At 44.3% G+C, this 13,149-nt stretch overlaps 1 protein-coding gene across 1 annotated transcript; it reads left to right on the top strand.

The window, feature by feature from the left end:
• The first annotated feature begins 391 nt into the window (after positions 1–391).
• Positions 392–12,287, top strand: Bmp2 (bone morphogenetic protein 2). The gene is made up of 3 exons (XM_042694811.1): positions 392–475; positions 1,617–1,975; positions 10,188–12,287. Exons 2-3 carry the CDS (start codon positions 1,624–1,626, stop codon positions 11,030–11,032), a joined length of 1,197 nt encoding a protein of 398 aa, XP_042550745.1. The 5' UTR covers positions 392–475; positions 1,617–1,623; the 3' UTR covers positions 11,033–12,287.
• The last annotated feature ends 862 nt before the right edge of the window (positions 12,288–13,149 follow it).

Raw genomic sequence — 13,149 nt, 5'->3', positions numbered from 1 at the left:
GTCCCGGAGTCGACCCCGCGCGGGGGCACGCACCCCGCGGCCGCCGGTGCCTAAGCACGAAGACAGCACCGGCCTCTCCGCCCCTCTCCCTGCCCGTCGCGTCCCAGCGCCGCACTCCTCCCCCTGCGCGCGGCTGTGTGTCAGCACTTGGCTGGAAACTCCTTGAACTTGCAGGGAGAGCAGCCGGTGCTCCCCACTTTGCGCCGGTGCCTTCGCCCCGGCGGAGCCAGCCTCGCCACCTCCGAGCTCCGCGGCTCCCGCACCCGTTGCCGGACCCCATCCGGGACGCCGAGGCCAGCTGGGGGACAGGGAGTTCTCGGCCCTCCCGGGAGCTGCCGAAGGAGGAGAAGGCGAAGAGAAGGAAGGGACGCCCCGTCCCTGCGCCAGGTCCTGCGGATAGAGCTTTTTCCATGTGGAGGCTCTTTCAATGGACGTGTCCCCGAGTGCTTCTTAGACGGACTGCCGTCTCCTAAAGGTAGAGGACGCGGGGCCGCGAATCTGGGATTGAGGTGGGGGGCTGGGAAGGGGGTGGAGGACTCCCCGTAGCCCGGCACAGCGGGGCCCCGAGCGACTCCGGGCGCCCGGACTGACGAGACGTAAACAGACACTCCCCCACTTTTCGGGTCCACGTGCAGCCGAGCTCCTGGGTGGGGGACGGGGGGGGGGGGCTGGACCCTCTCCCCCCCGACCCTATCATCCCCGGAGATGGTCCACCTTGCCCTCCCCGTTGCCCCTCCCCACCCTGATTTTCAGTATATTAATTGGGGCTGTCAACACTTACATGACATAAAAAAAGAAAGCAGTGCCTGGGAGAGGGCGGCCCTTGGGTTTCTCCCATTAATTGCCCACCTGCTGGACCCTAGCGGTTCCCTGGAGGGGGAAACTGACGCTGGGGTTCTCCGTCCTTGTTTCCAGAATGGTCGGCGTACCCCGGTGCTGTTTTAACAGCTGACACGCGCGCGATCTCACACCCCAGCTCTTCACGTAGTCATGAGACGCGGGTGGAGACGCCGATGCGGGGACGGAGTGGCCTTTCGGTCACCCCGGAGCTGACAGGCGCGGGCCATAGGTTGCAAGTGACTTTCAGGAGTCGTGGCTTTGAGTGTATGGTGACTACAAGTGTGCGCGCGTGTGCGTGTGCGCGCGGAGCCTCTAGGAAGCCGCACGCGCTGTTTGTGCGTGTTTCTGAGCCAGAGAGCGCTGCGCGGTGCGTTGAGCTCTGCATGGAATGGGGGGCGGGGTATCAGACCCAGCGATGGGATCCCAGATTCCCAGCATTGCCAATCAGGACCGGTATAACGGGGGGTGGGGGTCGTGGGGGGGAGGAGGAGAGGCAGACAGATGACATTCTCTGAATCTCGTTGGGGGTGAAATCAAAACCCCAAATCAGAAGTTGGACAGGTTGAGAACGGGATGGGGGGGAAGCGCCGAGAAACTTGGGAGGCCTCCACCTACCTCCTCCCCGCAATTCGGGGCATTTGGGACGCGCTTAGTCCCACTCGGAGTGCGGCATGCCAGGAGGGCGCCCTGGTGGAGGAGGCGAGCAGAGCCCTAGGCCTCGGGGGTGGAGGACTGGGCGGGGAACTCGGGTGACTCAACGTCGGCCCTGTCCGCAGGTCGACCATGGTGGCCGGGACCCGCTGTCTTCTAGCGTTGCTGCTTCCCCAGGTTCTCCTGGGCGGCGCGGCCGGCCTCATTCCCGAGCTGGGCCGCAAGAAGTTCGCGGCGTCGGCGGCGTCCTCGGGCCGCCCCACATCCCGGCCCTCCGACGACGTCCTGAGAGAATTCGAGTTGCGCCTGCTCAGCATGTTCGGCCTGAAACAGAGACCCACCCCCAGCAGAGATGTCGTGGTGCCCCCCTACATGCTGGACTTGTACCGCCGGCACTCGGGCCAGCCCGGCGCGCCTGCCCCGGACCTGCGGCTGGAGAGGGCGGCTAGCCGCGCCAACACCGTGCGCAGCTTCCACCACGAAGGTGAGCCCGCCTGCCTGCCGGCCGCCCGGGCGTAGGGGTGCTGCGGAGGGGGGAGCAGAGCCCCCACCCAACGGTGGCAGCCTGCAGCCACTGAAGGAAAAAGAAAAAAAACCCAGCTGGGCTAGGGCAGCCTCAGCCTACCCCATTACACGTTGCTTTCTCCACCATCCTCCCTGAACCCCATTTCAAAGCACTGCTGTGTGAGCAGGAGCCAGGGATTCCCCTCGGATCCGCACCCTTTTCCTGGCTTGCAGCCAGAGAGTAACTCCTCCCCCTGGAACTGGGGAGATTTTTGAGAGATGGGGAAGAAGGGGGGGGGGTCAAAGAAAGCCACCCCCCCAGTCAGCTACATGTGTAAGAATTCCACTGGGGCAGGGTGGGGGTGGGTGGGAATGGTAGAGCTTTGAGATTTTTGTTTTAAATCTATTTGGAAGCCCTTGGCTGTATGAATCTGCATCTTCTGTTTTAAGCCACAGTTTTAGGCTAGACAGGGCCAAGGGCAGAATTTTTTTTAATCCATGACTGAAAAATGAAAGCCCAGGGCCCTTCTTCCCACCCCCCCCCCCATCTTTCTCACTTAGGGTTTGATCTGGGCCTGGTTTGGGAGATCTTTGAATCTCTACCTAATCCCCGTGAGAGACCCATCCCACCATCCCTCTGCTTATTTCCACAATGACTTTCTTGTCTCCTGCTTAAATCTTAAGATAGGCTCCAGGGCTGGAGACCAGGCAAACCTTCAGATCAGTTTGTGCAGCAGCTGCCTGTTTCCTTCATATGTGATGAAATGTGGGGCTTGCTTTCTTTTCTCTTTTATGATACTGAGTGTGGTTTTCCGAAGGTAGGCTATTTCTGCTTGTTTCATCAGAAAGGCATTTGGTAGATTTGCAGCGTCTTAGAACAGCTACTGAGAAAGGACGTACCTAAGTTCTTAAAGCAATTAGTCAAAGCTATGTTCCACATCAATTCTTTCTGTACAGCTTTTAAATACTCCTGTGGCTTAATGCCTTCTAAATAGCGCATGGGTTCCTTTGCATTCTCCAAAGGAGTGCAGAAGTTGTACAGCACCGGGCAGTCATCACACAATAGGAGGGAGCTGGTTCTTGGTTCTTAGTTGGGCTTGGGGGGTGGGGGGGCTATAAATACCAAGTGGAAATCTGTGCTCTTAACAGATTAGAAGTAGCCCCTGAAGTCTTTTCCCAGTAAGGATGACTTAGACTTGTGAGAACCCAGGTTGCTAAGAAGAGGTCCCAAAGACAGGTCACTGAGCAAATAATACTTTGACCAAGCAACTGCACATTATGAAGATGTCATTGAACTGATTATTTTCAAGCACATTATATAATATAAAATTCTAGTTCTGAGGCTTGAACTAAAGGCCTGGGCACTGTTCCTTAGCTTTTTCCCTTTAAGCTGCTGTTCTACTACTTGCTATAGCTTTACTTCTGGCTTTCTGCTGATTAATTGGAGATAAGAGTCTCACAGACCTTTTTCTGCCTGGTCTGGCTTCAGACCGGGATCCTCAGATCTCCTGGGTAGCTTAGATTACAGGCATAAGCTCAGCCCTTGGTGCCCACTGGGGCATGTTAGTAAGGTGCTCTCTGAGCAGAAATTAAGAGTTTTGAGGATGGCAGTGAAACTTCATTCTAATCCTTTGGAATTCCTTCACTGAAAGCAGAAACTCCTGTCATGTGTAGTGATGTTTTCATGTGTGTATGTTCTGCTGTCCTAACCCTGAGCTGATTATAGAACTAGCTCATCATTTCCAGGTGATGCTGATTAGAAATAGTTTTCCTGGATCAAAAAAGAACCAGCCTAGGAAAACAACCAAAGAGTTGTTTTCATTATCTTTTCATGGAAACCATTCTTTACTTTATTCATAAAACCAGGATGATACTGTATCTCTGTAATAACTTAAAGAACATTCAAGTCAGTTAATAGACATTCAACCAAGTGAAGATCTCATCAGTAGAGCCTGCATATTTCTCATTCTTCCTCTAGAAGTAGCCTGATTTTACCTTTAATAGGCTATACATTTTTGACTATTTTTAATCCTAAATAGGGTGCTTGAGCTTATGCATATAATTTACATCTTTAAAAGTGAGCATTGTTAGGCTGGGAATGTGGCTTGGTGGTAGAATGCTTGCCTAGCATGTATGAAGCCCTGGATTCAATTCCTCAGTACCACATAAACAGAAAAGGCAGAAAGTGGTGCTGTAGCTCATGTGGTAAGAGTGCTAGTCTTGAGCCAAAGAAGCTCAGGGACAGTGCTCACGCTCTGAGTTCAAGCCCCAAGGCTGGTAAAAAGAAAAAAAAAGTGAGCAATGTTAGGTGAAAAAACAGGAGTTATTAACTTGCTTAAAATTAGCTTAGAAGACTGTATACAATTAGATATTAGAGAACGTGATGTGTTTTTTTTGCCCTAAATTGCAACAAATTCATCTTTTCTTATGCATTGTATGTCATCCTTAGGCTGGACATGGCACTTTCTGAAAATTGATATATAACCCAGGATTTTTTATAAGCATTTCTTGTATCTCACATACAGCTAAAACATTTAATAGATGATGTGATTGAGACTACTGGCTGGAGCAGAATTTAGACATTTATTTGTTAAAGAACCCAGAGAGCCCTATTAGAATTACCCATTGAGTTTTTTTTTTTTTCTTAGTAGATGGTATCAGATGGTTTGGTGGCACAAGGCAAGTGTTACCATGAGGGAATTGCAGCCACTGTATGTGTGATGAGTCCTCCAAACTAGTTGAGCAAGACAGAATTATCAGTTGTCATTTCTCCTGGTGAACATTGGCCAAGTCCATTCTACAGTGGCTTTTATTTGGGAGAGTGCAAGCTTTGCTGAAATTCTTTGTCAAGGTCATTAGAAAGTGTGTCAGCCAAGGAGGGGCGTGTTTTAGAAGGGCTGTCAAGTGTAGGGAAATCACTTCTCCAACTGCAAAGTATGTTTTATGCTTTGCTGCCATTGGAGACACATTGAAATTGGTAGGGTTCATTGGCCTTGAGAAAAGTCTCCCTACTCTTCTGACAGATCAGAAGCTAGAGGAACCACAGGCTTGCTCTCCAGATTTGGAAGGAGAGTTTTCAGTTTTCCTTTTTTCTTGCGTGAAATAACTAAATTATTGGCCTCTCTGACTAAAGCTTTCAGACAGACATTAATCCTGTCAACACAAATGCAACTTCTATTAACACAGCCATAGATAGAGTAGGACAGTTCAACAAAGAACCACTACTCTGAGGAAGAGAATGTGTGTCCCAAATTTCCAGGGCAGACTTGACACAGAGATAACCTCTCTAAAAATACACCAGTATTTTCTCAGTGAGACCCCTGTTATTGAAGTATGATGGCAAAGATCTTTAATGTTAAGTAGAACAGTTACTGTATTTAAAATGCTGGTAGAGATAGAGACTGAAGTTTAGCACTGGTTTTCTGTTTCCCCCAATCTTTTAGTGTTTCCCCTGTATTTCTTCTTGATTCCTCACAGTTTTTTTCTGTCTTTTGTAGACTTGTTCTTGAGGCACGGCACTGAGTAGTGCACAGGTGTTGACCCTAAGGGTGGACAGAGGCCACTTCAAGTGCTCCTTCCCTTTAAGTTGTCATAGCCTTGTATTAAAAACAAAATAAGACAAAAGAAGAAAATCATTGCTGCTTTGTTTTATATTCTTCTTGGTACCTATTACTTTATCTTACAGAAAATCTTGTTATACACAGCCCCTTTCATTTTTGTCATAGACCAGAGATTCCCAAATGAACTAACTTTATTTGAAGCATCTTCAGGCTAGGTGGTTTTAATAGGGCAAAAAAAAGCCACAAACTAGCAGTGGCTCCAAACAACATTTATATACCCTATTATGGTCTGTTAACATCAGTTGTGTCTGTTGCTTTTGTTATGTCTGCTATTCCCACCATACCTGGATAGTATATTCTTATTCTTTGGTTAGGGCAATGTGCTTCTAGTGGTTTGGACTGTCATTTGAAGTTGTGACTTGTCTCCAATGGCAGGTAGTACTATCTGGTGACTAAAAACTTTGGCATGCACTAGACTCTAGTTCATAGCTATCTGACTTTAGGGAAATTATATAGCCTATCTGAACTCTAGATGTTACTTCACTGTACAGAATGGGTATCATGGTCCCTCTCTGCTCAGGAGATAACTAATCTTAAAGCTCTTAGCACCAGACCTGACCCCTGAAAAAGCATCCAGCACATAAACTGACATTATATTAATGACATTTTATTTATTTGTCTGTTGGTTGGTTTGTTTTTGTGTGCTGGTCCTGGGACTAGAACTCAGAGCCTTGGCCCTGTCCCTCAACTTCTTTTGCTCAAGGCTAGCATTCTGCCACTTGAGCTGAACCATAGCTCCATTCTTGTTTCTTTTTGGTAGTTGAAGATAAAGACTTGACTGTCTGGGCTGGCTTAGTACCTCAGATTTCACCCTCCTGTGTCACTAGTATTACAGTCATGGAGTCACTGGCCCCCAGTTAGCATTGATGATGTTTTTATGTCACATTCTCTGCTCTTTTTTCTCCAGGGAACAGGAAGCTGGGGTGAACTTAGCCTAACCTCGATTGTTCTGAACTAGATGAAAGTCAAATATCATTTTTCTGTCCAGTTTTCTTCCTTTTTCCAGCCATAGCTCCATCCATTTGGTAAAGAGCTTAAAAGCTCACAAAGTGAGGTCTAACTAAAATTGCTCCAAATCCTGAAATCTCTTAGCAAGTTCAGCTGATTCAATATGAGTGTTTCAGAAAGTATACATTACTACTATGAAGTTCCACAATCCCCAGTTTTGGACAGTTTGTAAGGGGTTTTGTTACTGGACATAAAATTTTCTATCAAATCAACTTTGAATCTGTCTCCCTTGGAGTAGGAATAGGTGTGATAGATCTTATTATAACCCTCCGTGATGATTTACCTTGGTTGGGGGTTTCTGTGAATCCCTCTGACATGTCTGACCTGAGCCTGCGTTCTAACGGACATCTTCATATTAAGAGCACAGTAGGGATCTTTTAGTCATTAGGTTGGTGATGGTGAGGTTGGAAAATTGGAAAAAGGTTTTCTTTCAACCCTGTTATTACTTAAGAGTGAATTGTTATTGTTTGCTAAGGCTGCTATTCTTCCACAAAAGTTTGAGCCACAGCAAATCAATATTTTTTGTTCTGGTTGAATAATCACATCTTTCATAATGTATGCCTACCGATGACAGTCACACCCTTCTTATTTGTAGACTGGAATTCAGGCTTTTTGTTGCAGTTATCAGAGGAGACAAGAACTTCGTTGCATTTGGGGCTTTGAAGTCACTGGGATTTGGAGGATACTGCTGATTTTTACTTTGCTAACAAAAGAAAGTGCCCCCCACTCCTGTATTGAGGCACACCTACAGAACACGGAGCAGGGGTTTTACAGAAGCAGAATATACTCCATGATACTTGCTTGGAGCCACTGCGAAGAGCAGTGGTTCTTTTGGGGGAAGGCTTAGTTTATTGATGGTGTCTGATGTGAAGCAGCATTACAGTGGAGCTCAGAATATAGATGAATCCAAGAGGTTTTGACTAGTAGGTTCAATGGGATAGCGGAAGACTCATTTCTTTTTTGGAGCTTAAACTGGGCCTGAGCGCCATCCCTGTGTAGCATTCTACCACTTGAGCCACAGCACCACTTCCGGCTTTTTCTGAGTAGTTTATGGGAGATAAGAGTCTCACAGACTTCCTGCCCTGGCTTGCTCTGAACTTCCATCCTCAGACCTCAGCCTCCTGAGTAGCTAGGATTATAGGTGTGAGCTAGCAGCACCTGGCGAGATACTCATTTCTTGGCCTGGTATGGTTCTTGTACATATGTTTATATAACTTACCAAAGGCACTTTTAAAATTGTTCCTCTGCCAATCTACACGGAATGTGGGGAACACTCTTCAAAATCCTGACATAAAGCTTTGCAGCATCCTCTCATGTAGGAGCTGGTTGGAAAGACTGAATTTCCCACCACTCTTCTGACCCAATGGATGAGAAGCTGCCTTTAGCAACTGAAGGAGTCCTAGGGATTTTATGCAAAGGCTGAAGTTTGAGAATTGTGCTATTCATGTACTACTGCTTCATAGCTTGGGTGAAACTGCCCTGTTGAATGAACCCCAGTGCTTTAGTTAGCTTGCAGTGACGACGGTCACTTGGGGTTTATTTTCCCAGGTGGAGTCTTTTCATGAATGATTTCATGTGATTTTTCATTTGCTAAAGCATCTAGATTCTGTGAACAACTCACAACTCTGTCTTTAGGGAACGTGCAACCATAAAATGATTTGAAAAATAAGTCTCAGGTTTCATAACATGAAACAATGACCAAGTTGATTTTGTTAGCACTTGAGTTGAGATCCTAAAGTAAATAGGCCATTTTTTGCAGTAAAATCATTGGTTGTGATAACACAAGGAGACAAACCTAGATAGCTATCCCAAACCTAAATATCTTATTCTTACTACTAATTTAATAGTAATAATGTGGTTTGCTAAGTTATGAACTAACGGCATTCAATGTGTGTCATAATTTACTGTTTGCTTGGGAAACTAGTTGTTATAATGACAGTTTAGGAATCTTTTATCAGGCAAGACTTTAATGCGTGACCCCCATTTTAAGAGCTCTGATAAAAATTATGTAAAAAAGACTATTCTCTGATAAGATGGGGAATCTCGTACCTGTATTTCATGATTATGGGGTATTGAATTAAGGGCCTCATACTTGCTTGGCCTGCTTCCTTCGCTGGTTCTCTATGCTTGAGCCATACCTCCAGCCCTGTCTTTTGCTGATTATTTTGGAGACAGCATCTCCCGTAGACTTTCTGCCCAGGCTGGCTTTGAATCTTGATCCTTCACATTTCAGCTTCCTTCAGTAGCTAGGATTATGCACATGAGCCACCAGCATACAGCTTACTGTTGACACATGAGCCACCAGCATACAACTCACTGGTTGTGCTTTGGTTAATTTTTATAAATGGTTTTGTGCCTTTATTGCATACTCCTGTACACTTTTAACATCATGTTGAAAACTGCACAAAAGAAATGACCCAGAGAAGACAACAATGATTCTTAATTCCAAAAGCATTCGAAATGCGATTTTGACTCGAGGTCATAAAGAGGTGAGAGAGCCCAGTCAGGAACCTATTTCTCTCATGAACTTGTTTGGCCTCAATTCTTACCATGTTCTGGTAACCATCCATATGTTTTCCAAAGTAGTAGATCCCTGTACATGCCTTTGTCTATGGACTTGGAGTAAAATGGTAGGGTGCGCTTAGCAAAATGTCATCATTGATGTTGAGTTTCAAAGTCTTTAATTAGGAAGTTGAAATCTGTATATCAAGATTTGTAAATCACCTAAATTGCAGAGTAATGTTTTAGAATACTGCTTTAAGAGATTGACATTAAAGCCTCTTTTTTTCTTAAAGAAATGCAATAATTTCCTCAGCTCCTCATTCATTAGACGTTTACTAACTATAGTGTTGACTTTTTTTTTCTGCCTGAAGTCTTTGAATTCCAAAGAAATACTTTACTCTGTCCCTCATGATTTTACCCACCTGGAAGCTGTGTTCTTATTTAAAAGCATGACAATCATGTAATTTTGTTTTGTTTCATTCTATACTGTTGACATGACCATATGAAAAACGGGGGGGAAGTGAGTATGTATGTGTGACAGTCCTTGGAATTGAACTCAGGACCTTGGCACTGTCCCTGAGCTTTTTTGCTTAAAGCTAGCACTTTACCACTTGAGCCACAGCTCCATTTCCAGGTTTGTAGTAGTTAATTGGAGATAAGAGTCTCATAGACTTCCCTGCCTGGGTTGGTTTTGAACCATGATCCTCAGATCTCAGCCCCCTTTGTAGCTAGGATTACAGATGTGAGCCACTGGCTCCTGAGTCTCCTTTTTAATTTTAATGATGACATTTGCATTTGTTCATGTATCTCCAACTCAGAATTAAAGATAAGAGTCAGTTTATCTGCCTAGGCTGGCTTTGAACCATGATGCTCAGATTTGTCTCCCAATTAGCTAGGGTTACAGGTATGAGCCACCAGTGCTGTGGCAGCCCTAAAATTACTATTTTTTGGTTGGAGATGTGGCTTAAAAATGATTATAACTTGTGAGATGATCTGTAACCTCTCTTACTGAATGACTTTCTTTTTTTTTTTTTCTCCCCTTATTTTCATTTATCAAATTAGAATATCTGGAAGAACTGCCAGAAATAAGTGGGAAAACTACCCGGCGATTCTTCTTTAATTTAAGTTCAATCCCCACCGAGGAGTTTATCATGTCTGCTGAACTTCAGGTTTTTCGGGAACAGATGCAGGAAGCTTTGGAAAGCGACAGCAGCTTCCATCACCGAATTAATATTTATGAAATTATAAAACCTGCAACTGCCAACTCAAAATTCCCCATGACCAGACTTTTGGACACCAGGTTGGTGAGTCAGAACACCAGCCAGTGGGAAAGGTTTGACGTCACTCCAGCTGTGATGCGGTGGACAGCACAGGGCCATGCCAACCATGGCTTCGTGGTAGAAGTGACCCACTTTGAGGAGAAGCAAGGTGTCTCCAAAAGACATGTGAGGATTAGCAGGTCTTTGCACCAAGATGAGCACAGCTGGCCCCAGATGAGGCCATTGCTGGTAACTTTTGGCAATGATGGGAAAGGACACCCTCTCCACCGAAGAGAAAAACGTCAGGCCAAACACAAACAGCGCAAGCGCCTCAAATCCAGCTGCAAGAGGCACCCTTTGTACGTGGACTTCAGTGATGTGGGATGGAATGACTGGATTGTGGCTCCACCAGGGTATCATGCCTTTTACTGTCACGGGGAATGTCCTTTTCCCCTGGCTGATCACCTGAACTCCACTAATCACGCCATTGTCCAGACGTTGGTCAACTCGGTGAACTCTAAGATTCCCAAGGCTTGCTGTGTCCCCACGGAGCTCAGCGCCATCTCCATGCTATACCTGGATGAAAACGAGAAAGTCGTATTGAAGAACTATCAGGACATGGTTGTAGAGGGTTGTGGATGCCGTTAGCACAACAAAATTAATTAATTAAATACATATATATATATATATATTTTAGGAAAAAAAACAAAAAAGAATTAAAAAAAATCTCAAACCCACAACTCCCTTTTCCCCTACCCCCCAAAAAACAAAACCAGCTGACACTTTAATATTTCCCAATGAAGACTTTATTTATGGAATGCAATGGAGAAAAATAAAAAAAACATTATTTTGAAAATATATTTATATCTACAAAAAAGAAGTTGGGAAAACAAATATTTTTAATCAGAGAATTATTCCTTAAAAGATTTTTAAAGTGTATTTAGTTGTACATTTTATATGGGTTTTTTAACCCCCAGCACATGAAGTATATTGGTCAGATTTATTTTGTATTTATTTTTACTATTATAACCACTTTTTAGGACAAAGAAATAGCTAATTTGTATTTATATGTAATCAGAAAAAGTATCGGGTTTGTACATAATTTTCCAAAAAAAAAATTGTAGTTTTTGGTTGTGTGTATTTAAGATGACAAGTCTACATGGAAGGTTGCTTTGGCAAAGTGCTTAGCACGTTTGCTTTTTTTTGTTTTTGTTTTTTGTTGTTGGTTTTTTTGTTTTTTGTTTTCTTTTTTGCAGTGCTACTGTTAAGTTCACAAGTTCAAGTCCAGAAAAAAAAGTGGATAAACCACTCTGCTGACTTTCAAGATTATTATATTATTCAGTTCTCAGGAATGCTGCAGAGTGGTTATCCAATCCATGAGTACTTATTAGGTAGAATATTTGGAAAAGAATCACATTAATGATCTGATAGATACCCTCCCCTTTTTTACCCATTAACTTACAGAAAGAATAAGTAAAGCAGGACTAACAGAACTGACCAGGAACCATTAACATACAGGGAAGTGAATTCTGGTTCTTTCTTCAACTGGAGGTCATTTCCAGGGAGAGAGGGAAGAGCTGAACTGGCCAAAGTATTAAATAAAACTAAGATTTCTTTATGAATTGTTGTAGTCACGTATATTTAAAACTGACATCTTGCAGCCCTCAAGAGTTGGAAATTGAGTTGTATTTTTGCCTTTACCTTGTTGGGGAAGCTCTTTATGCTCCAAAGTACCCAATTTTCTAACTTCCCAACACCCAGAAAAATTGTGCACGTCATGTTTTTCTGCCCACACCCTGTTCTCTAACTGATCAGCTTGCTTTTCTTTCCGAGGCTATATGTTTCAACACATTTCTCCAAATGTTAAACCTATTTCAGATAATAAATATCAAAAGCTCTGGCATTTCATTCTGTAAACTCCAACCTGTGAGAGAAAACGACGCATTTGTACAATGTCCACAATGATTACCTTTGTGTTTTCATTTTGGGTTTCAGTGGGGATGGGTGGGGGAAAGGTAAGGAATGGTTGAAAAATGAAAGCATTTGATAAAACACATTTGCACTAAAGGAATGACCAATGATTTAGTATTTTTCATATGAACCTCTTTGGGGGATCAAAATGATTTTAAGCTTTGGTTAAAGTTTATAATATCAGCAAATCCTAGAGTCCATGATAAGTTTCAGGGATGGTATCCCATGCAGCAGAGACAACAGCCAGAAAATGAAAGGGAAAGTGTCTTGAGAATCAGCCTCTATAAGAATATTTGCCAATTGGCTGGAAGCCCAAATGGAGTGAAGTTAAATTAGGCTGTTCAGGACAAACACTTAGCAGTAGCAGAGCTTCTGTGCTCAGGTTGGAATCAGACCCAAGGAAGGGTTTTGAGGTTATGTTTCTCACACCAGGGAACCCACAGTTCCCCAGTCTTTCACTGTCAGGTTTTAAGATCAATTTTCAGGACTTTGTCCCTGGTAAACCTGCCATGATGGCTGGAGTTTAGTTCTAATGTATGGCTGGCCTCAAAAACGATTGGAGCATTCTATTCTAATCATATCCTTCCCCAAAATTACCTAGATGGCTGTGAGCATAGAACCTCCTAGGGCCAGAGAATCCATCAGATCTTACTTTGAGGCAAAAGCCTGCTTCTCTTTAAAAACACACATTTAGCTTCTTATCTCTTTCTAGGTTAATGTCATGTCATTCAGTGAAACTTAAGTATGGCCCCCAAACCATTCCTTTTTTTTTTTTCTTTGTCGGTTGTGGGGCC

Source organism: Dipodomys spectabilis, unplaced genomic scaffold (assembly GCF_019054845.1).
Source record: "Dipodomys spectabilis isolate Male_0828 unplaced genomic scaffold, ASM1905484v1 ptg000175l, whole genome shotgun sequence".
Lineage (NCBI taxonomy): Eukaryota > Metazoa > Chordata > Mammalia > Rodentia > Heteromyidae > Dipodomys > Dipodomys spectabilis.
Note: the sequence above shows the minus strand (reverse complement) of the source record. Positions and strands in the feature narration are given on the sequence as shown.